Source organism: Enhydra lutris, unplaced genomic scaffold (genome assembly GCF_002288905.1).
Source record: "Enhydra lutris kenyoni isolate GAN:26980312 unplaced genomic scaffold, ASM228890v2 scaffoldscaffold40, whole genome shotgun sequence".
Taxonomy (NCBI): Eukaryota; Metazoa; Chordata; class Mammalia; order Carnivora; family Mustelidae; genus Enhydra; species Enhydra lutris.
In genome coordinates, this window is record NW_019154124.1 from 207,423 (window position 1) to 232,551 (window position 25,129).

General features: G+C 37.6%; 1 protein-coding gene across 1 annotated transcript in view; it reads left to right on the forward strand.

The window, feature by feature from the left end:
• LOC111155229 overlaps window positions 1–24,461 on the forward strand; it is a 51,070-nt gene extending 26,609 nt beyond the window's left edge. The window contains 5 exon segments of the mRNA XM_022515349.1: window positions 12,727–12,745; window positions 14,719–15,041; window positions 16,962–17,087; window positions 22,720–22,767; window positions 24,325–24,461. Of these exon segments, the coding sequence (XP_022371057.1) occupies window positions 12,727–12,745; window positions 14,719–15,041; window positions 16,962–17,087; window positions 22,720–22,767; window positions 24,325–24,461 (653 nt within the window).
• The last annotated feature ends 668 nt before the right edge of the window (window positions 24,462–25,129 follow it).

Sequence of the window (25,129 nt, forward strand, 5' to 3'; positions counted from 1 at the left end):
CAAATAGCATGGAAGACAAGGGAGTTAGAGAGGAGAAGGGAGTTGAGAGAAATTGGAAGGGGAGGTGAACCATGAGAGACTATGGACTCTGAAAAACAATCTGAGGGGCTTGAAGCGGCGGGGGGTAGGAGGTTGGGGGAACCAGGTGGTGGGTATTAGAGAGGGCACAGATTGCATGGAGCACTGGGTGTGGTGCAAAAACAAGGAATACTGTCATGTTCATAGATTCGAAGACTCATAAGTATAAGATGTCAAAAGTCCCCCCAAAGGGTAAATAGATTCAATGTAATCCCAGTGAAAATCCAAGGAGAACTTTTCTAAGAAATCAGTAAACTGGTTGCAAAATTCGTATGGAAAAGCAAAGGGCATACCATTGCCAAACCAGTTTTGTAAAGAGTTTTAACATTTACTCTTAAGTCTCAATGATCAAGAGAGTGGAGTATTGGTGAATTCATATATGCATAGATAACAGGAAAATAATTTTGGACTAAGGCAACACTTAAGTAGTTAACTAATTTCTAACATGGTGCCAAGGAAATCCAATGAGCAGAGAATAGACTTTTCAATAAATGGTATTAGAACAATTGTCCATCTATGTGAAAAAGCAAAACAAAACAAGAACAACTCAATTAATACCAACCACCATATACACAAACTAAAATGTTTTCTAATGGGGGTGCCTGGGTGGCATAGTTATTAAGCATCTGACTTCGGTTCAGGTCATGATCCCAGGGTCCTGGGATCAAGCCCAGCATCAGGCTCCCTGCTCGGCAGAAAGCCTGCTTCTTCATCTCCCACTCCCCCAGCTGGTGTTCCCTCTCTTCCTGCATTTCTTTCTGTAAAAATGTTTCCTATGTTGTAAATGTATAACCTAAAAAATAAAACTTCTAGATGAAAATACAGAAGAAAATATTTGTGACCTTGGGTTAAGCATAGATTCCTTATCTAGAACACCAAAAGCAAGATCATAAAAGAAAAATTTGATAAATGGCATTTCCTCAAATTTGACATTTCTGCTTTTGCAAGACTGAAAAAAAAAAAGAGGAAAATGGAAAATGTCAGGTAAAGTCAGAGTAGAAAAAGATACTTTCAAAAGACAAATCAGGGGAAAGCCTGAGTACTGAGAGAAATATCACTACTCAACAATAAAAGAAACGCAATTAAAAAATAGGAAAGACAAATAGTAGAATTTAGGCAGAAGTCACCTAAAATGTACTTTTCTTCTGTTTTTGGTAGAATTTTATTTTATTTTAATATTTTTTATTTATTATCTTTCAAAAAATATATTTTTTAATATATTCATGAGAGAAGGAAAGAGAAAAGCAGAGGCAGGCTCCCTATGGAGCAGGGAGCCCAATGCAGGACTTAATCCTAAAACCTGAGATTCACAATCTGAATGATAAGCAGATCCTTAAGCAACTGAGCCAACCAGGTGCTCAGTATTTGGTAGAATTTTAATATAAGAAAAATAGAAAAACAAAAACAAAAAAGTGGCAGAAGACCCACAATTGCTCAGAGATGTAGAGAGCTGAAAATGGCACTGCTGCCATTTTACAATAATATCCAAAAAAAGCAGGAATGAAACATAATACTTTGAGTCCATCAGAGAAATGAGGTTGTAGGGTATGTGACTTAAAAATCTGGAGGTAGGGTGCCTGGGTGGCTCAGTGGGTTAAGCCTCTGCCTTCGGCTTGGGTCATGATCTCAGGGTCCTGGGATCAAGGCCTGCATTGGGCTCTCTGCTCAGTGGGGAGCCTGCTTCCCCCACACCTGCCTGCCTCTCTGCCTACTTGTGACCTCTCTCTCTCTGTCAAATGCATAAATAAAATCTTTTAAAAAAAAGTCTGGAGATAGACAATCCTTTGCAGGGGGAAACAGAAGGTGAGCGTTTGCTCACCCTGGACAGACGTTGTCAAATACATTCACCTGGTCACAAAATTAAAATAAAATTTTTAATGCAATAATAAGAGCTCAGTTATCTAGTGGGAGATTGTAAACTTTTGGGAATATACAAATGGTATTTTCCTTCAACTTTTAAGTGTCTTCTCCAGGAACCTCACAAAATTCTTGCAGGGGAGATCAGAGACAATTCAGCGAAAGCTTCCCTTGTTGCTATAGGAGGGGAAAATATCTACTGTTGAAATCCACCCACCTAATCTACCCCATCACCACTGTAGAAAAAGAGTGACTTCATCTACAGGGGAAGGACCTTGTGGAATCTCACTGCAGTTAAGGGAAGGTAAAGAAGGCAACCACTGAAACTTTCTGCAGAACATTTCCCCTGGGTCCAAAAGTAACATGTATACATCTGCAGAAAGGTGGGCATCAAAACCATGGTCTGAAGTAGAAGGGTATCTACCATATCTGGAGGAGGAAGAAAGGACTGAAAAGTTCCACCTCTGGAAAAGAGGCAGGAATACTTGTAAAGGCTATGTCCTTATGAACCAGTTTCATTCTGTCTGCTTAAAATTGAAACTTAATAAAAATATCAGAGAATGTCTCCTTCCCTGACCTTTCACCAACATGCTAGCAAATCTTGAGTAAATATCACAGTGGAATAGAACTCAGAAAGTTCAAGAGACAGACTATCTCTGGGGAGCAGAACAAGGAGAAGACTCAAGAGGGGGGCAAGATGGTGGAAGAATAGGGGACCCTATTTCAACCAGTCCCCTGAATTAAGCAGGATATCTGCCAGACCACTCTGAACAGCCTGAAATCAGCCTGAGATGTAAGAAGATATGTCAGGATCTATACAAACAGAATACCTCCGGTGGCCAGTTTCGAGGTATAAATTGGGGAGCCATGATCCTGTGGACAAGTATCAGAAAATAAATGGAAGAGAGAGGGAGCGGTTATAAGCACTGGTACTGGGAAGATGAAATAACACAGGAGCACAAAGGCATCCCAGGCTGGGGCAGACACATGAAAAAATGTCCATCACTAGTTAGAAGGACAAAGATTAACAAGGCAGGAAACAACAAATGTTGGAGAGGATGTGGAGAAAGAGGAATGCTCTTATACTATTGTTGTTGCTTTTTAATTTATTTTTTTCAGTGTTCCAAGACTCATTTTTAATGCACCACACCCAGTGCTCCATGCAATACATGCCCTCCTTAATACCCATCACCAGGCTCACCCACTGAGATGACTCAGTGAAGCAGTTCAGTTGTAATGGGAAAGGCCACTGTGATGTGTAGGGTCAACACGTCACAGTGGCCTTTCCCATTACAACTGAACTGCTTCACTGAGTCATCTCAACTCACATAGGAACTCAGGGACTCTTTAAGTTACATCTTACATTGCCCTCAAACAACACAACCGTTTATTTTGAAAAGCTAAGAATTGTGAATAGGAAAAGAATCCAGAGTAATAAAACAACAGATTTTTTTCCTCCAAGATTTTTTCTTACTCACAGAAGAATTTTGCATCATCATAGCACCTAAAGCAATAACTATGGTAATTTTTTTTTCTTAAAGATTTTATTTATTTATTTGACAGACAGAGATCTCAAGTAGGCAGAGAAGCAGACAGATAGAGAGAGGTGGAAGCAGGCTCCCTGCAGAGCACAGAGCCCGATGTGGGGCTTGATCCCAGGACACTAGGACCATGACCTGAGCTGAAGGCAGAGGCTTTAACCCACTGAACCACCCAGGTGCCCCACTATGGTAATTTTTAACATTCCCCCAAATCTGTGAACTTTCTTCAAACTGCTGATCTATAAAATGTTTGTATTTCTGCATAAAGGTGTGGAATTATTATTTCATTGTTATTATATACATAATAAGTCTTTTCTTCCAATTTTCATGATGGCCTTATACTTCTCCACACTCTTGTCAAATACAGTGAAAAATCTATAACTCAGAGAGAAAAAGAGCTCAATGATAGGTATGTTTAAAGAAAACCTAAAGGAAAACTGTGGAGGCCAGTGTCCTTCTGTGCTCCCAGAAGGAAGATAACATTGAATTATTATAGATGGGGGTTTTGGTGAGGTCTTCTGGGATCTAATAGTCCTACAACAGGAACATAATAAAATTAACACTGAGACAGATCTTACTGAGAAAGTCTTTCCTTGGTTCCAAAGCAAAACTTTCTCTCTTTGTCATTGCCTCTGAAAAACAGGGCTACCACTGCTTCCCCAGTCCTGATGCACATCCCTTCATGCAGAGATTTCTGACTAGTCAGGGACAATGTCAACCCCATGTATGTACATGTGTCTTCAGCTTGGATATGTAGGTTGACTCTACTCCTGTCTTGTTTTTATGTCCACTGTCAACTTGTTCAAGGGCCTTTGATTTCTCTCCTTTTCAAATGAAGATATCCAAATAAGAATTTCTCAGAATCAAATCTCCTTTACCCTAACAGTGGACAGAAGTGTGCACATAGGTTGCAAGCTCCCTAGGGTTTTCCTGGAGAAGCCATTGTGCAGTGGCACCAACAAAATTGGAAAACCACTGAAACGTGAATGGGTCATCCAAGATTATGAACAAGAGAAGCCCAATTCCTGCTTGGGTACGGATAAAAAAGACAACAGAGTCTTTTTCCTGATAATCCTTAATGTCTTTAAGTCTGAGGAAGCCCCCTGCTATTTTTGTGCATGCTAGGATCTTACAACGTCTCAAAGTCAGAAGGGATCTGTAAGAAAACCTTCTCCATTACTAATCTTTAACTCCTTTCTCACTTGAGCAGCCACAGCAGACCCTTTGCCACTCTTAATCACTGCTTCATAAGCTGTTGGTACAGGAAGGGCCTTTTGCACATACGTAGCCTAATGTTCACACAGCAAGTGGGATGTGGGAAACCAGGGAGGGCAAATGTCTTGTCCAAGTCTAGTTATACACAGAGGCAAGGCTGCAGGTATATTTCCAAAGATCATAGAATACCTTCCAAGATGCTTCTTCTTTCAACATATCAGAGGGCTTATTTTCCAATTTGAGTTTTAATAAGGAATCTATTTTTTTCTGTGGGAGATAGAATTCTACAAATTTCTCCTTTTATTCCAAGAAAATATTGACATCACAGAAAGTATTTTCTCACTTTGCTTTCCCTGATAAAGATTAGTGTGGCTTTCTAAAAATGGAAATGATTTTTCACATTTTTCAAATGTATTTCTGTTGGTATGTTCACTTTTTTGGTTAGAGAAGCATAACCTCTTTCAGAAACACAATCCTAAATTTCTGACACAGTAGCCCTGGTGTTGGTGAGAACAGAAGAGGTTTTTCTTTGATGCATATCTGAGCAGTTTCACACACTCGAGCACACACTCAAGCACCTGGAAAACAAAATCTCTTTATTCTCTGAATACTGTTCCTGGTAATTTAGAAAAGTCATTTGTTGACCAGTCAGTTCTGATCTTCTTTTTCTCTTTATTTTCTTCCTTCCTTCCTTCCTTCCTTTCTTTCTTTCTTTCTTTTTCTTTCTTTCTTTTCTTTCTTTCTTTCTTCCTTTCTTTCTTTCTTTCTTTCTTTCTTTCTTTCTTTCTTTCTTTCTTTCTTTCTTCCCCCTCCCTCCCTCCCTTCCTTCCTTCATTCCTTTCTCTTTCCCTTCCACCCCCACCTTTCTCTTTCTTTTTATTTGCTCTCATCATCTCCATTTTCTATCAGCACTTCTCCATCATTGCTGCCTCCATCAAACAGATATTTGGGTCAATTAATTGGAGGGAAACTTATAAAATATTAGATGTCATGAAGCCTGTATTCAAGGAATTTCAAAGAATTCAGAAGGTAAAATCACCAGTGTAAGGTTTCTACCTGCTGGTCCTGCCATGAAGCTCAGAAGAAGGCTCACATTTTTGTAGAAGCTTTAAGTGTGATAGATAACCTCTAACCATGCTGAATCAAAATATTGGCAGAGGAGTCTATGCTCATAGTAACTCCTCCTGGTAAGTAACTTTGTTCTTTTTTGGTCCTGTGAATGAATAAAAAAACAAACAAACAATGTAGAATCTACTTAGCATATGGACTGCAATTTTTCAGCTCCTGGTCTTGATATATGGAAACAAAACTACTTTGTAAAATGTTTATTGACTTGCCAGCTTGAAAGCAGATTGAAATTCCACTTTTGGAAAACTTATACACAAAAGCATAGGTACAGGCTTGAAATAAAAATATTTCTGTGACCGTGTCTTTGATACATTTGTGTAAGTTATTGATTCAAGATGTTTTCCATGTAGGTGGCCTTTTAAAGTGAGACATTCTTTGATGAAGTAGCTGTAGTGCTCTTTCTCTAATCTATATGATTGCTTTTAATCTCATCCTTAAGAGCGTGCAAAAAATTTAGCCTTTACAGTGGATGACTATAGAACATCAATAAATCAACATAATATTATTACTCTAGCTCCTTAGTGGGTAGACTGAGTTTAGTCAAAATCTGTGCTATTGTGCCTCTTGTGATATTGCCTAGAGATGGTCCAGCTTAATGAAATTTGTGAGCTCAGAAAACCATTTCATCTCGAGTCCATGAAAGGAAGCTCTCAGCATGGTTTTACATCCTTGTTTGTTGATTTATTGAACACAGTTTCTATGCTTGACACTAGAGGTAAAAGGGTGCACAAGACACAGTCACAACACTCAAAAAGCTTGTAGCCTAGTGGATAAGTATTCTAGATTGCTGCTTGATTGAGCCACATGTATTTTGGCCTGTGATTGCCAGATGCATAAAATGTCGGATTCAGGAACGCCTTTGCTTTCTTAATTTATATAATATTTATTGCTTATAAAATCTGCATATTTGCTTAGCAGAAAATTTGATAAATGGGCCTCAAACCATCCAATTAAAGACAATAATACTATTAACTAATATTTAGTGAGAGTCAGACACCATACTGCCTTGTTTCTGTGCCTTATCTCAATCCTTAAGAGCATTATACAGGGGATCTTCTTATTCCAATTTCTCTGATGGGAAACTGAGGTTTAGAGAGTTCGTTATTTGCCTACATTCACATGACTAGTTACTATGGCAAAGTTTGGGACCCAATAGATACTTGTTTGTTCCTTACTGCATGGTCTAACCATTATATGCTATGAGAAACATTAAGCCATAAATGTATTCTGAATATATAGTCTTTTGTAGTCTGACGTTTTAAATAGACTATGTAATTGAATGTGTAATAGTAATAGCTCAAAATTTGTATGACTCCTCATGCAGAAAACAATGCTTCCATTTCTAATCATGGCACTAAAATTGCTTCTCTTCCTCCCAAGACATCAAGGAAGTTATGTTGAATCTGCACTTATTAAATTTTCACAATGTGAAATTTAGGGTATTTTTATAAAAGGGCAAGTCCTTTGGACACCATTCCATTCAATCTTTCTGTATTGGGATCAAATCTGCTGGGGCTATGGAAGCTAGCAGAAGAACAGGAGCAGTTGTACTACATGCAGGTCTCAGTTGCAGAACTCAGAGCTGCCTTTGCACTCCTGCTGGGACAGCTGCAGAAAGACCAAACTAAATAGGATCTTCTGAAGAGCAGCTCAGGGTTTTAAATCAATATCCTGGAACTTGTTAGGGTAATTTGGAGTTCAAAGGAACAGTTTTTCAGTAATAAATGGCTTAAGAGATCATCATTAATATTTCATACTCTAAAAACTCATCTGTTCTTGTATCAGAGAGGACTGAATTCTGGAAAGAAATTACTTTATAATCAAACCAGATATCCATCCCCTCAATGTGTAGAAATACAAAAATATATACCTATAAAATATTGAACATTCATATATTGAATATTAAAATACAATATTTCTATTTTGTTCCTCTGTAAAATCATAGAAGTAGTAACTCTAAGTTGCAGAAACAGAGGGAACGCATCTCCTGGAAAAGGAGATCTAGGAAAAGAACTGGTACATCTAGGAATGGCATCTAGGAACTGGCATCTAGGAAAAGAACTGGTACAATACATGAAAATCTTTTAAGAGAAAAGATTTACAGGTTTCCAAAACATAGTGAGAAAAGGTAAAATCAGACTCTCCAATGTGTGTGAGTGAGATTATTAGATTATATCATTCATTAGATTATATCTACAAATTAAAAATTATATTATTATAAATAGCATGAGAAATACCACTTTTTTTTTAACCTCACATTTCATTAAAAATTTTGTTCAGATTCTTCAGCTCTATCTAAAATGTATATATTGGAGCAAATTTTCAAAGTCATCTTAGGGTCTGAGTTTCTGGGGATACCTTAATGATGATGTCTTTGGATATTTTATTGGAAGACACATTTATCCACTTAAAAAATAAAAGCCTTTTTTTTTCATTTATTTTGTTATTATGTGTATGTACAATGTAAGCATAGAGTATAGAGACTTTAATGCCATGTAATATTTACCAAATCCATATTAAACTTATTTATTTATGTATTTATTTTTTACTGATACTAGCTCTAAACTGACTTTAATTGAGTCTATTTCAGGTTGATATCTTGTCCAAGTGCATTGTTTAATCAAAGAAGAGTATTGGAAGACCATCTTTTAAAATGAGAGGTTGCCCAAACTAAAACATAAGGCAACCTCTGTTTTATGAGGCTTAATTTTGGAGTGAAAGCTTCATCTTCTGCTCTGGCATTTCAGCTTGTTTGAATTCTAAATGTTTTGCATCTATATCACAGAGCAGGATTTGCAAATGTCTTCTCCCATTTTTCATGTCACCTTTGATATAGACCTCACCTAAATATCAAGCTCTAGGGCTGAAAAAGAAAAAGCTCTAGTGCACAAACTATTTCTTATTTATTTATGTATTTATTTATTTATTTTTCAGGTCTTGAAAAAGTTTATTTATATACATTTAACTTTTTATTAGAAGTTTTAAAAGTAGTTAGACCAAGCTATTGTGGGGTGTTTTTTTTTTTTTAACTTTATTTTTTCAGTGTTCCAAGATTCATTGTTTATGCATCAGACCCAGTGCTCCATACAATATGTGCCCTCCTTAATATCAGGCTCACCCAACTCCCCACCACCTCCTCTCCAAAACCCTCAGTTTGTTTCTCAGAGTCTACATTCTCTCACGGTTCATCTCCTCCTCCAATTTCCCCCAACTCCCTTCTCCTTTCCTTCTCCCAATGTCCTCCATGTTATTCCTTATGCTCCACAAGTAAGTGAGACCATATGATAATTGAATCTCTCTGTTTCACTTATTTCACTCAGCATAATCTCATTTATTTATACTCCCTATTTTCAAAATCTATTTGAAAAGCGCTAAGATAAAATATGAAAAGAGTTAGGCAATGGAATAAAAATAGAATAAAAGAACTAAGGAAATGAAAACAGAAGAAGAAAGGCCTGTGATTATCTAGCACAAAGCATAGGGTACAATTTTATCTTCAAAGGTAAGAGAAAAATGTATTAGAGTACATACTTTTTATTAACTGAGAAAATGAAGCACACCAAATTTTGAAATATGTTTTTCCCACCATAAAATGAGAAAAGGACTTCAATGACTGAATCATTTAAGATCAATGTGAAGTGAAGGAGTACACATTGCCTTCCATATACATTTTATAAAATGGAAGAAATGGTCTTTAACAAATGCACTTCATGTTACCACTGCATCCTTATTATAGGCCCCATGATATTTAATGTTATTCACAGATAGTGACCTTCAGCAGACTTGGTCAGGCAGGTGAGAGTCTAGGACTCTAATGTGACAATAAGAGGCTTGGAGGTCAAGGCAACCAGCCACTGATTTCATTGTTCCATCATGAAGGCCCACTGTAGAAGTTTGAAGCTAAACTTTAGACATGAACTAGAAGAAAATCAGTTTGAGGTAGATTTTTCTGATGAGAGCTTGGAATGTTCATAGACTGTGCTGCTGGTGGGGGAAAATGCCATTTGCTTTGGACAGCACAGGTAAATCTGTTCCATGAAGTGACCCCTTATTACTAGGCTTTGCTAACTTCTTTACTTTACTAATTTTACTAACTTTGATTTTCTTATCACTGGAAAGGCATCAGATAAGATATGACAAGTGATTCCCTAATAATTGTGTGTGAAAGACACACTTTCAGTGACCATGGTTCAGATAATTCCAGACCTAGTAGAGCAAAGAGAGATGCAAACAAAGGAATAAATCTTGGTGCATAATTTACATAGGTCCAATTGTTATCCCCAAATACTGCATTCCCATTAGTAAGGGAAGGTTTGGTCTCATGAGATTAAAATGTCATGTTGGAGAACACAGTCATCACAAACAAATTGCTAATAATAATGGTAATGATAATTATGATTTCTCATTTTCATAGCATGTCTAGATGTGGTTATCTTAGGAAAGATTTCTATACTAATCTTTACAGTAAAGGTCAGCATAGATAACATTGTGCAAACACTGTAATAGCATCTGACCTTGTGTCTTAGTGGACTTGCATGAAGTGTTCATGCACTACATGTGTAATTGTCTTGAAAACATTTGTCCCAAGAACAAAGTTGATCATGACAGATAATTTGTGTGAGTTGACACATTGCCTTTTCTGGTGGTGAAAGGAAGTTGGCAGAAAGCCTGCACTTTGGACTCAGGCTGACCTCGAGATCTGACTCCAGCACTTACTGCTTATGTGAACTTGGGTGATTATTCTCTGGCCTCAGTTTCCTAATCCAAAAGATGGGATAACAGGATGTATGAGGGAGGCATATGAAAATCAAATGAGAGACCGTAAATCAGGTACTTGGCACATTGTCTAACACATAACAGGTGCTGCATAGATGTTGCCCCATTTCAAATCTAAAGGGATGATTGTATCCAGTATGGAGAGTGATTTGTAGCCAATCATACTGACAGAGCAGAAATTCTTCTGAAGATTTGGCTCTACTTCTAACCACTCTAGTGGAAAGTTACCTTACTGTAAAATGATACACAAAACCCCTGAATTTAGAGGTATTTGTTTAATGGACTTTTCCCTAACTTGACACAAAAATGAAATCAAAATAAAATATTAATTTTTTTGGTATTTGTAAGTTGTTATATCTACTTAAATCTTAGTCCTTTATCTTATGATACCATGTCTGACACCAAAATGTTTGGGCTTCATACTGGTATTTAGTAGAAAAAAAAATTAAAATTTTAAATTTTATTTAGAAAACACTTAGGAATTCATTTAGAAATACAGTTACTACTTTTAAATATAGTTAAAAATGTCGTAACTTTGAAATTCATATTTATATAAGAAATAATTTTAAGTATTTTTAAAATTTAATTTTATTTTTTCAGTTTTCCAAGATTCATTACTTATGCACCACATCCAGTGCTCCATGCAATACATGCCCAAATTAATACCCATCACCAGTTCACCTAACTCCCCACCCCTTCCCCTCCAAAACCCTCAGTTTTTTTGTAACAAAAATGATGAGAATAAAAATAGAGGAATTTTGAATCAATATTAATATGCAGATACAAAATACCATACTTAATTGAAAATGTCATTGTACTTGGTTAATTTATATAGAATTCATACTGTTTTATATCCATCAAATATATACAACTCGGGCAATTTACCTGAATTTTTTTCTGATTATGAATATTATAATATAAATATATTATATTTTTATATATTTATAAATATATATTTTAATATTTATATTATGTTTATAATATAAATATATTATAAAAATATTTATTTTATAAACCAGTTTCTCCTCTTACACTGTTGGTGGGAATGCATGTTGGTGCAACCACTTTGGAAAACAGTGTGGAGATTCCTTAAGAAATTAAATATAGAGCTACTCTATGACTCTGCGATTGCATTACTGGGTATTTACCCCAAAGATACAGATGTAGTGAAAAGAAGGGCCATCTGTACCCCAATGTTCATAGCAGCAGCAATGACCACAGTCTCCAAACTGTGAAAAGAACCAAGATGCCCTTCAGCGGATGAATGGATAAAGAAGAAACTATCTCTATATACTATGGAATATTATGCCTCCATCAGAAAGGATGAATACCCACGTTTGCATCAACATGGACAGGACTGGAAGAGATTACATTAGTGAAATAAGTCAAGCAGAGAGAGTCAATTATCATATGGTTTCACTTATTTGTGAGGCATAAGGAATAACACAGAGGACATGGGGAGATGGAGAGAAGTGAGTTGGGGGAAACTGGAGGGGGAGATGAACCACGAGACTATGGATTCTGAGAAACAAACTGAGGGTTTTGGGGGGGGAGGGGTGGGAGGTTGGGTAAGCCTGGTGGTAGGTATTATGGAGGGCACATATTGCATGGAGCACTGGGTGTGGTATATAAACAATGAACTCCGGAACACTGAAAAGAAATTTAAAAAATAAATAAAAATGAAAAAAAGAATAAACCGGTTTCTATTTTATAAGTGAATGAAAATGATTATGGCCATTAAAAAAACACTCTTAATAAGTTTAGTTAAGAATGTTGAGGGGCACTTGGGTGGCTCTTCAATTAAGCATCTGGTCATGAACTCAGGGTAGTGGGATTGAGTCCTGAGCTCAATGTTGGGCTCCAGGCTGAGCATAGAGTCTGCTCTGGAATCTTACTCTCCTCTTGTTCTGTTGCTCTCCCCCTACTCTCTCTCTAAAATAAATAAATAAGATATTTTTAGAAAAAGGAATACTGAATGAAAAAACATGTAACATAATTCCATAAAATATAAGCACAAACCATATATAATCAAGAATACTATTTAATGCTCAGCTAGCTATCACATTGAAAAAATTATGGAAGTTCAAGATACCTTCTTATCCTGACAAGAATGAAACTTCAGGAATCTAAGTAAGGCAAAGTGACAGGAGGTAAACATAGTGTCTTATCATCCAGATTATTCCAAGTTCATTATTTGATTTTCAAGTGCTTTATTATAATGAATCAAAAGTATTCCTATAAAAACCAAACTTTTTAAGGTGAAAACTAGATTCTTTACTATATTGACTTGAGGCAAAAATGATGTAAATACTGTGTACTTTGAAAAATAAATTTTGCTTTATATAATGAGCTTTTAAAATTAAAAGCAAAGTATATGGTTGAGGAAATATACAGTGTCTTACTATTATAATCAGTAAAATACTATTTGTACTATAAAGAAGATGTACAAAATTAAAACAAGTACATTATGACCTAATTTCTACTTACGGTATGAAAAAAAAGCCTCATTGTTTGCTTACTCATTTAGTATAAAAATAAGGAGCTTTTATGCATAGGCAAAAATTCTGAAGAATTCTTTTTCCTTTCCTCTCAAGGGAGAAATCCAACTCTTCTTTTCTTAGGAAATGGTCCATGAAATTATTATTCTAATTCCAAACTAGTGGAAAGAGAAAATTACTAAAGCATTTGAGTTCCAGTTGGAACTCAAATTGGAAAGAGTTCTACTGTTTGTAACTTAAATCATTAATTAATAATACATGTATAACCAAGAAATAATCCAGGCTTCAAGGGACATGCCTTGAGAACCATGATGTTTCATTATAATTTGTCATTATATCTGCAAGAAATTCTGATCATGACTGTTAACATGACACCATTAGATAGAACTTTATTCAGCAGATAAAATGAAATAAAACTGAGGGGTACTACAACAGGTTCAGCAGTCTTGTAGGACAGATTCATATTTGGAGAGAGATGCTAAGAGTCAAAATATGGTGTCTTCTTAGCCAAGGTGACTTCAAATGAAATTCCAATATAGATTGTACTTTTAGTGAATATTTCCTAAGGCAGAACAAAATTCTGAAACCTGCATTACTTGATTAGGTTACTCTAAGAACATTTCTGAAAATAATCAAAAATTTTTTAAATACAAGTTTTGGAAATATAGTCATTTTGTTTCTAAATTTCAGGCATTGTAAATAATTTGGAGGTGCAGCATTAAACATTGCCCTACTCAAAATCCTGAAGTGCTTCAGATGTGAGGAGTTGTTCTATAAAATCAAAAATCAAGGAGAAGAATTACAGTATTAGAAATGGGCATGGGGGGGCAGCTGGGTAGCTCAGTGAGTTAAAGCCTCTGCCTTTGGCTCAGGTCATGACCCTGGGGTCCTGGGATTGAGCCTTGCATCAGGCTCTCTGCTTGGCAGGGAGCCTGCTTCCTCCTCTCTCTCTGCCTGCCTCTCTGCCTACTTGTGATCTCTCTCTGTCAAATAAATAAATAAATAATCTTTTTTTAAAAAGGTGGATACACTTCACTAATTTAAAATTAAATACTACCAAATAAAAGACTTGTCTTAAAAAAAAAAAAAAGAAAGAAATGGTCATGGAATCCATATTTATAACTAAAATATCAACTTGATGGATTCCCATTCAAAGAAGTGACTGTGTTTTGTTTTAAAATATTCCATATTTTGATCTAGTCTCTTTACAACTGTAACTTTGGGCAAGTTACACACCTCTAGAATCTCTTTTCCCATAGAAACTAAGAAAATAAGCATGTCATAACCCTCTGTGGATGAAAAGCCACAGTAAGCACAAATCCTATAGCAACTTTCCTTCCTTTAATTATTTCTGGGTGTAACCACACCATGTTTGTGTTTCTCTAATTATTTTTTTAATGTTTTATTTATTTATTTGACAAAGGGAGAGAAAGCACCAATAGCCAGAGCAGCAGACAGAGAGAGCGGGGGAGGCAGCCTCCCCCTTGAGCAGAAAGCCTGATGTGGAGCTCCATCCCAAGACCCTGGGGTCATGACTGGGTCCAAAGACACTTAACTGACTGAGCCACTCAGGTGCCCTCTAATTATGTTTTAATTGTTATTCCACTTTCTTAAACATATAAAAGTCCTGATGAAGATATTTCTCCCAAGCCCACAATTTTTCTTCCTTCAATTACTGAAATAAAATTCCATAGGGCTGGAACATATCTTTGTTTTCTTGAGGATTTTCCCCCTAATGTTATCAAGATAGATTGGGGAGAAAAGGATGACAAAACAATTCTGAAATCCCAGCAGGGAGACACTGTGAAGACTAATGACACACACATGAAATTCAGCTGGCTGACTGTGACTGGAGCATCAATGGATGAAGAACACAAATGTATCGTCAACCATGAGAGTGATAGAAGAAAAATTGATCAAGGGATTCTTTTTCCTTCTATATACAAAGGTATGTGCATATAAACATGAATATAATCTCCCAGAACTCTTTGTTTCAAAGGGATGACCCCCCATTTTCTGTTAAGTATTAATGAAAACAAGCAAATAGAAATTTTTCTCTAATGTTGTTCCATTTATGTTAATAAATGTCATGCTATTTCCCAATAGAATTCAAATAGTTTGGGCTTTGGGGGCACCTGGGTGGCTCCTTATTCAGCTTAGGTCATGATATCAGGCTCTTGAGATCAAGGTGTGGCATTGGGCTCCATGCTTAGCATGGAGTCTGCTTGAGTTTTCTTCCATCTGCCTCTTTCCCCTGTGCTCGTTCTCTCTCTTTCTCTCTCTTTCCCAAAATAAATAATAAATCTTAAAAAAATAGCATGGCCTATGGAACATACAGAGAAAAAATGAAAGACAAATTCACTTAGCTTTTCTCATGTCAGTTTGATCATCATAAATATTAATGTCATGGTGATATTTTTTATAGTCATTTCATGGATTAAATGAAACAATACACATAAGAGCATGTAGCAACTTCACACAAAAGAAATGTTCAGTGTCCGCTTTTGATGATTTTACTTGATCAAGAAATAAGAGCATAACAACAATCTTTCAAGAATGTACTTCTCAGCATCACAGTCCTTCTCACTTCAATCTTGCTCTACTCAAAGTGTAACCCATAAACAATGAGTTATAGGGGACAAAATGTTCATTTGATGGAGCCAAATCACAGCTCAACCAGAGATAGTAATTTGGCTACTGAGGTTTTAGTATTGATGAGGGAACAGAAGGCAAGCTGAGGACATAGCAGAAGCTGACACCCTGCAATAAAGATTTGATGAGGCTTACATGTTAAAAGTTCTTACATTCTACACAATGAATATATTTCTTACCATTGGTAAAACTTCTCAGCAAACATTATTGCAGTCCTAATGAATGCCAGGCCTGGAAGGGATGCAGGATGAACTACTCTCCCAAGAAGGATCACTACAGTAATGCAAATGTACTTTTCCTAATCACTCAGGGTACCTATGATTTAGGCATGATTCGAGCATGGTGTCCCAAAGGAGCTCCATTGGTGTAGACACTGGTCATATTCATACAGTGTCAGCAGACAGAAGAATGTGCTCTGGCCCCACTGTGACCCAGTAATTCATTAGACTCAGTCAAGTCCTAGCATTAACAGTACAAAACAAGGCCACAGAAGGCCCATAAAGAAGGAATCAGTTTGTGCTTTTCTCTGTGATTCACAAGCACCTTTTAAGCAGTGGGGAACAAGCACATAATAACACCTGTGAAGAGTTTTCTATATACAAGTTGAAATTTCTGAAGTAAAACTTTGTCTTCTTGGAGCATTGAAAAAACAAAAACAAAAATAAAAACAAAAAACCTCACATACCCAAAATGACAACACTTAGCTTAAGGTTGCAAGTCACTAAACCAGGACTTAATACCTAACCCAGAATAGTAACATTTACCCAGCCAACATGGGAATTTCCTGGTCAGTACCAAGAGTTTTCCTGATGACCCCTTCCGTTCCTCTCAGAGGCTGACCTTACCTAAAACAATGAATTCTTTGTTAAGAATTTTCTTTTTTCTTCTCCCTCTCTGAGTTCTCATCTCCTTCCTAGATGGGATGCTGTGTGATTCATTGACTGATTGAATAATAGCACCATTAGATCTTTAACATTTATGTAGTTGAATTTTTGTTCTTTTTTTTCTTTAAAGATTTTATTTATTTATTTGACACAGAGAGAGAGATCACAAGTAGGCAGAGAGGCAGACAGAGGGAAGGGGGAACAGGCTCCCCACTGAGCAGAGAGCCCGATATGGGGCTCGATCCGAGGACCCTGAGATCATGACCTGAGCTGAAGGCAGAGACTTAACCTACTGAGCCACCCAGGTGTCCCAAGTTTTTGTTCTTTAACATATTTGATGGCAGTGATGGAATCTGAACTGGACTCCCAGGGGCATTTAGAGACAAAGCAAAACACAGAGGTGGTAACTGTGAGCCCTTTGATTTCAGGATCTTTCTCACTTGTTCCAAGGGCAGTGGGTGAGATTTTTTTGGTTGTAATCTCCATTCTCTTTGTGTTCAAACTTCTAAACTAATTGGTTTTGCTTTACAGGCCAGGTCAGTTTGGGCTGGCAGAGTGCTATGCCAGTGTTAAGTTAAGCTGGCATGTTTCTCTGGAGCCCTATTGAGCTGGTATATTTGCCCAGGGTCCAACTTAACTGGCTGAAGGATCAGCCCACGGCCAAGCCCCTAGCCTTTCAGACCAAGTTCCCCAGGTGGGAACCTCAGCAAGTTTCCAGAATTGTTGGTGGTGCAGAGTCTTCCTATGGCCAGAACTCAGTAACATCTCTTACTGTCCATACACTAGTGTGCACATAATTGTTAGTCTTGAGTGTAGATAAAGGCTACTGCTACCAGAGGAAGGAGGAAAAAGCCACAAAAATTGGTGGGCATGAGTCAAGCATTTAGAGGCTGTAAGAGCATTTGCTACCTCAAGAACATTCCCCTGATAGCACATGTTGGTCAGGAAATGGGTTGGATCAGCAGTAGGTTACCCATCAACCTCAAGAAAACTTCATACAAGGAGCTACCCTGTAAAACAGAAAATCCTCAATTCTAGACAGTGTTAGGTGTTAGTTTGCCTCTGAGAAACATAAAATCTTAGCTAATGGGTTCCGTAAATTCTACAGAGAGTAGCTCACCATTTTCTGATAAACCTGTTTATTTTTCTTTTTTAAATTTTTATTTATTTTTTCTGACACATCTGTTTATTTCCACCTAAGATCTATAGTCCCAGATTACAGATATATAGCAAAATTACAAAATCTTTATTTTTAAAAGTTTTATTTATTTGACAGAGAGAGATAAAACAAGTGGGGGAGATGGAGAGAGAAAAGCAGACTTCCTACTGAGCAGAGAGCCTGATGCAGGGCTCCAACCCAGCACCTTGGGATCAGGACCTTAGCTGAATGCAGTTGCTTAACTGACAGAGCCACGGAGGTGAGTAAAAAATTGCAAAATCTTAAAAGCTTCTTTTTGAATCTTGGGGAAATGGCATGGTAACCATCAATTGGAGACCTCAAAAGTATGAAACAGTTTACCATCAATGTCTAATTTATCAGGTCTATAATCCCAGAACAACTGTTTACTCTTGGGAGGCTTCATGCCTCCTCCCTCTGGACTCTCTGAACACCTGCAGTTGGACTTCATTCCACTGTCAGTATGTGTTGTTAATATGCCCTTGTCATTGTCTGTGTATTTTCTGAATGGGTTTAAGCCTTTCCTTGTCAAGGGGCTGATGCTCTCATTGTGGCAAAGACATGGTTAAAAATGGGTTCCTCCTTGGGGCACACCTTCTGTGATCTCCAGTGATCAAGGCCCCTATTTCACAGGGAAAATCTTAGGAATCTTTAGGAAAACCTTGCAAATTTTCTGGAATTGTCTCTTTACAACCTTCTGTTGATCCTTTGTATCACCTGCTAGTCTGACCAGCTAATATAAGTCTCTAATGTTTGATGTTCAAGCCTGTTATCACCAGGTTACAGAAACCTTCTTAGAAAACAATTAAAAGTGTCCTCTCAGTCACAGGTTGGAGCCTGGTGATTAGGTATTTTACACACATTGTCAGAGGAAGACACCCCTCGAATCCCAGTAAAAGAGGGATCTTACCTAGTGCTCCTACTGTCAAAAAGGTATTAAGCCTCAGGTGCACATCACACAGCTACAGAAGTCTCCATCTGATACCTGGTTCTGCCTAGACCCTGGAGTTTCTGTATCAAATTGAGAGAAAGAGAAGTAGCTGATATCCAAGTAGATTGCTTTCACCTGAACAAGGGTTCAAGATTTCATACTTTAACTAAATATGAAATCCTTTCTCCCTCTTTTCTTTTACTCTGGCAATAGCCTGTATCTCCAGGTCATTGCTAAAGGGGTTAAACTCTGGACTTTAGAGCAAATTTTTATTTTGGGCTAGCAGAAAACCTAACCCTGGTTCTAATTTTTCTCAAGGTAAATAAGACATCTCATTGGTTGACTCCGTTAAAGATATAGCCTGAGTTAGTAGGACTACCAAGAAGCCATCAGGATTCATTCCTTTGGCTGGTACCTACTTCCATGGTTAGGGATCATTGAAATGAGGTATGATCAAGATCTTCTCCTCCATTTTAAAAATTGTTGCAGAATCCCTCCTGAAGCAATGGGTACCCAGAAAAAGTCCATAGACTCTGGACAAAACAAAGTTCTTAAAAGCAAGATACCCCTTGATTATGATTTAGCTGAGCAAGGCTAGATCTGTGCTATAGGCAACGCTACATGCTATACTCAGGTGAACATTATTGGGGAAGTTAAAGACCAATAATATCAGTTCATGTTGCGAGCCATTTGGCTTAACAGAGTGATTCCTTCAGCAGGGGCTTTCTCACTTATTTGATTTTAATTGCTTTGAGCCTTGGGGCCAATGGCATCAAATAGCTCTTCAAACATGGGGGGAATTATCCTGTTTACAGACATCAAAATAATCTGCCTGGTGGTTTATGTTCTCTCAGAAGCTTGACATGCAAATTCAAAGCCAGTAATCTCCAAGCAAATGATCTTTCTAAGACTGGAACATCAAAAAGAATGAAGAGAATGACTAACTTAAAAATGGTAAAGCTGAAGTGGTAACCTGTGACTATCACAAGGGTTAAGCAAAAATGTCAAGACCTGTGAATATCACCCAGGAGAACATCAAATACTGTGAGAACTTCAGAGAAGTTGCTGAGAGTGGTGTTAATACATTCAGCCTAGTACCCATCTCTCAGTTAAGCTGAGAGATGATCAAAAGGCAGTGTTGTTAAATAGGAAAACCACGCTCAAAATGCACTCACTTAGCTTAAGGCCACAAGTCATTAGAGTCTTCATTCCTACCCAGCTGCAGTTTCAACACCTAGAATTGCAGCCTTTAACCAGTTGACATGGGAATTTCTTGGTCAGCACTAGGATGTTTACTCATTGGCCCCATCTATTCCCCTGAGGAGAATGGCCTTGCCTAAAGAAATGGATTCCTTGCTGATAATTTCTTTTTCACTACTATTTTGAAAAACCTCTCCTGTAGGTTTATGGAGTTTCCCTCTACTTGCTGATAGGATGATGCTCAATTCATGAATAGTTTGATATATACAGCCAATTAGATTTTTAAAATTTACTCAGTTGAATTTTTGTTATTTCACATATTCTTATCTAGTCCAATGATCAAAGTAGAGTTAAACATTTACCTTTGCTTTCACCTAAACTGTGATGAAGAGGAGATGAAATTATTTCAGTGAAAATGTTTGCTGTTGAAGACATAACATGGATGAATTTATTCCTATATTTATTGTATTTATTTATATCCTTTCCTAAAACTAACCAGAGTAAGATTATACAGACAGTCCTAATTTTTTTGTGTGGGGGAGTTCATTTTTTAATTTAAATTCAATTAATTATCATATAGTATATTATTGGTTTTAGAGGTAGAGTTCAGTGATTCATTAGTTGTATATAACACCCGATGCTCATTCCATCCAGTGCTCTCCTTAATGCCCATCACCCAGCTACCTGATCCTCTCACTCCCCTCCTCTCCAGCAACCTTCAGTTTGTTTCCTATGATTAAGAGTCTCTTATGGTTTGTCTCCCTCTCTGATTTCATCTTGTTTTATTTTTCTAGTCTTATTTTATTTTTCCTGGTTTCATTTCTTTTACTAGCCAGAATCATGCTGTATGTATTATTCTTTGATATGCTTGTTGGAGGTATTTTCAGCCTAGCAATCTCTTTTTATCTACTATGTATTGCACAGAATTAATGTCATTATTTGGGTTTCTTCATTCTGCTGTTATAATTATGCCCACTCTTGTGCACAAACTTGAGCACAGGGCTGGAATTTAGGTGGAAGAGTGTCACTTTGGGCCCTTGTCAATCTGAGGTGAAGGTATGTTCACTTGGCATTGAGCAGGTGGCAGGCCATGTGTACTAACTCAGGCAGGAGGTTGGCTGGATTGTGGATGGGACTCATAGGCTGATGGCATTATGTGTGATGGGGATGTGGCTGGTTTTGCATTTAACTTATGTTTTCTGGGAAACTCTATCTCTCCTTCTATTCTGAATGAAAGTCTTGCTGGATAGTGTATTGTTGGCTATAGGTATTTTCCTTTTAGCACTTTGAATGTATCTTGCCACCTTCTTCTGGCCTGTAAAGTTTCTGCTGAAAAACCCACAATAGCCTAAGGGGGTTCCCTTGTATGTAAATGCTTTCATCTCTCTTGCTTCTTTTAAAATTTTCTCTTTATCACTACTTTTGGCCATCTTATTTACTTTGTGTTTTGGTACAGACCTCTTTGGGTTGGTTTTGTTGGGGGATCTTTGTACCTCCTGGATCTGGATTTCTCTTTCCCTCTCCAGATTCAGGAAATTCTCAGCTATTATGTCTTCAAATAAATCTTTGGTCCCCTTTTCTCACTCTTCTCCTTCTGGGATCTGTATCATACAACTGTAATGCTTGACAGTGTCACTGAGTTCCTTGGATCTATTCTCATTTGTATACTTTTCTTCTCTCATCTGCTCAGCTTGATTACTTTCCTTTACTCCGTCCTCCAGGTTGCTGATCTCTTCTACTTTCACTTATTTGCTATGTATTTCAGTGGACTTTTATTTTCATTTAATGAAAGTCCATTATCTCTAACTGGTTCTTTTTTAGGTCTCCTATCTCTTTGTGGAGGGTCTCATGGCAAATATCTTCATAAGAATTACTTTAACTCACTATCAGACATGTTAACTTATTTCCTTTCTTTTTTTTTTAGGTCTATTGTTATGATTTTGCTCTACTCTTTCATTTGAGACATATTCCTCTGTCTCCCCACTTTGCCTAGTGCTGTGTATGTTTCTATGTGTTAGGTAAGTCAGCTATGTCTCCCACACTGAAGTAGTGACTTTATGAAGAAGAGGTCCTGTAGTGCCTGGCAATACAATATCTCCTTTTCACCAGAAAATGGTGCTTCGGGGGTGTCTCTTCTGTGTGTTGTGTGCACCCTCTTGTTGTGGCTGGGAAGTGTTTGCCTTCAGCCCAGCCTGCAATGACTCTCCACCTGTTGTAGGCAGAGTCCAGTGCCTGTAGTGTTAGTGAGTTGGTCTGGGGCTGCCTTGGGCTTGAATTGGTTGAGGTGTTTGCCAGAAATTAAGTAGCACCAAACTGCAGGGCACTTTCCTTATGTTGTCCTCTGAGAAGCTTTTGTTGGTGTGTGGGGCCAGCAGTTAGACCAGCTGCCTATCTCCAGCCTACTGCTGGGGCCACAGAGTGGTGTGTGGTTGTCTTCCCCTCTCCCTGGAGCAGGACTCATTGTGGAGTGCTGTTGGCCCTTGTCTGGACAGTTTGTGTGTTGCCAGGCTTGTGGTACTGCTTTGATGGGATCTTGCCAAGAATGATCAGAGGAGGTGGATCTGCTTCACTGGCCTCTTGTCTATGTTGGGCTGCAGAGGATCCCAGCAACCCTAATTTTTTATTTCTACAACTAACATCTATCTATCTATCTATCATCTATCATCATCTATCTATCTATCTATCTATCTATCATCTACCATCCATCTACCCATATAGCCACAACAGAGACAATGTCAAAGAAAGATATAAACAATGGAATACTTGTTCTCATTTCTTTTAGAGCTTGCTGCTATTAACTCCACAAAAGCTTCTCTGAATGATGAAAATGGTTAGTTTTTAATCTATGTTTGCCTTTATGTTACACTATAACATTTTCCCATCTGATCAGCATAACTGTTGAACTTCCCTGGTTTCAGGGAGAAAACTCAGAATGGCAGGATCTTGCAAAATACACTGAGTGATATTTAAAGTCAATCCATCATTTTTCAGGAGTGTCCTTTACAAATGTTGGTTTGGATGTGTTCTGAATTCCTTCAGCGATGAACTTCATTCATTTTTGTAGCTTTTGTTTCTATTGACTGAGGAAAACATGTTATCAAGTTGCTTCTAGATTTTTTAAAAAAATTTTGTTCTTGCTGGTAGTTAATAACATGAACTGACAGAGAGCTTCTTGTACAGAAGGTGTTGTGCTGAACTGTGAGTGCATTTTATTTAGTTCCTTAATACTCACTATGAATGATTTTATTCCCACTTTACACATGAGGTCACTGAACTGAAATTATTTAAGTCTCCACACCACACAGTGAGATCTATGGCTTCATCCCAGACCATCCAAATCTAGAGTTCATATACTACCTTAATTTTTATTCTTCCTGAAATCCCAAAACCAAGGTCCTGAGACAGGTGCACACATGAAGAGTGGATGTGAGTTTAGGGTTTCAAGTGCCACAGATTGGACTTAAACTCCACTCTTTTAATTATAAATTACATGAATATGGGTAAACTATTTACATTTTCTGAACCCACCAAAAATGACACAAATAACACCTAACTCAGTCATAGAAGATATAATGTGACATATGTGAAATGTCTAGCATAGGTATCTCACTTAGCTGCTACACCGTTAAGTACTAGCTCCTGGCTCTTTCTCCCCACATAGGAACAACGGTAGTGATGAAGAGCTTTGGTTCTAGCTCTGCTGATCCACTCTCCTTGTTCAATATCAAGGAACTTCTGGGCTCTGATCTTCATCATCACCATCATCCAACTTTATAGTTTTGCTTAATCATTTTGATGTCTTGGTTATTTATTGCACATGGAGGTGGAGAATTAAAGAGCAGTTGAGAAAGTGCTCTTGAATATGGTGTTGCTGGGATTGAAACCTGGATTCTAGTACTTACTGGTTACATGAAATCAGGCAAATGGTTTCTCTCCTGGTCCTGAGTTTACTGTAAAATGGGAATGAAAATAATAATCTCATAGGTTATTGAAAAATTAAATATGGTTTAAGCTTTGCATTAAAAGTTCTCAAAATTAGTGACATTTAATTTGTACTTATTTAGAGACATGGTGGGGACAAAGAAATATTAAAAGCTATTTATTGCCAATGTCTTTTTCCCTATGGATTCATTCATTATAAACAAAAAAGGCTGTGTTTTTTTAACTTTTTAGTACTTTGGAAATCCCAGGTGAATTTCACAAGTGTTTGACTGACTTGACCTGAAAAGTGGGTTCTGAGTTGTCTTGGTGGTGGTGATGGTGGTGATGGTAATGGTGATAGAGTTGTTTATTACCCAGTTGTGCTGGTGTGAGAGTGTCACTTCAATCTAAGTCATCAGAAATGTATATTAAATAACACATGAAATTAATAAAATGTTCCTTTTAGAGCAGCTGCAGCTCATGAACACATCTGCCTACTATATGTACCTCCTCCTCTTCCTGAAGAGCCTGGTCTACTCCACCATCATGGTCATCCTTCTACTTGGGAGACCAGCAATCTATGCCAATGAGAAGAGTTCCTAACACAATGCTTCCCATTGGCTATTGTCCTTAAAAGTGTCTGCTGAGGATCTAGTGGGACTTCTTTTGGAGACTGGGTATTTCAGTTCACCTGTGTCTTTTTCTACTGTGTCATTGTTGCATTACCAGTTTACAAACCACTGGGCATACAGAAGCTTTCAATCTGCATCAAGAACAAATTCCGTCATGACTCAGAATTTGGACCAGAGGGCATCCACAGGGGCTTCAACACTGCTCTCTCTCCTTAATGTCCACCAGTTCCTCAGCCACCCTGTTCCCATGCCTCTGAGTACAGCCAACATGCATCTTCTTGTCATGTTCTCCAGGGGCCCTTTAACCACATGATTGCCTGTAAGTCTTTTATTTTACATACCTGGAAGCCACCATACTTGTTACCTGAAGTTTGTAGTATTTTTCATAATAGGAAAAATAAAAACAATCAAAAGTCTACTTTGGTCTCTGTGTACTTTCATTTGGTGCAATCTAATTGAGAGTCCGATATAAGGGACAGCGTGACAACTGAGTCTTCCAACTCAGCATTGGTTGTAGGAAGGTCAATTCTACATTTCTAATTCTTGCCCTGAGATAGTCCTTATGATGTCTCCTTTGAGGCATTGGCCCCAGGGAAGCCACAGCCAGTGAAGGTGCCCAGGTTATTTCTCCTTCAAAGG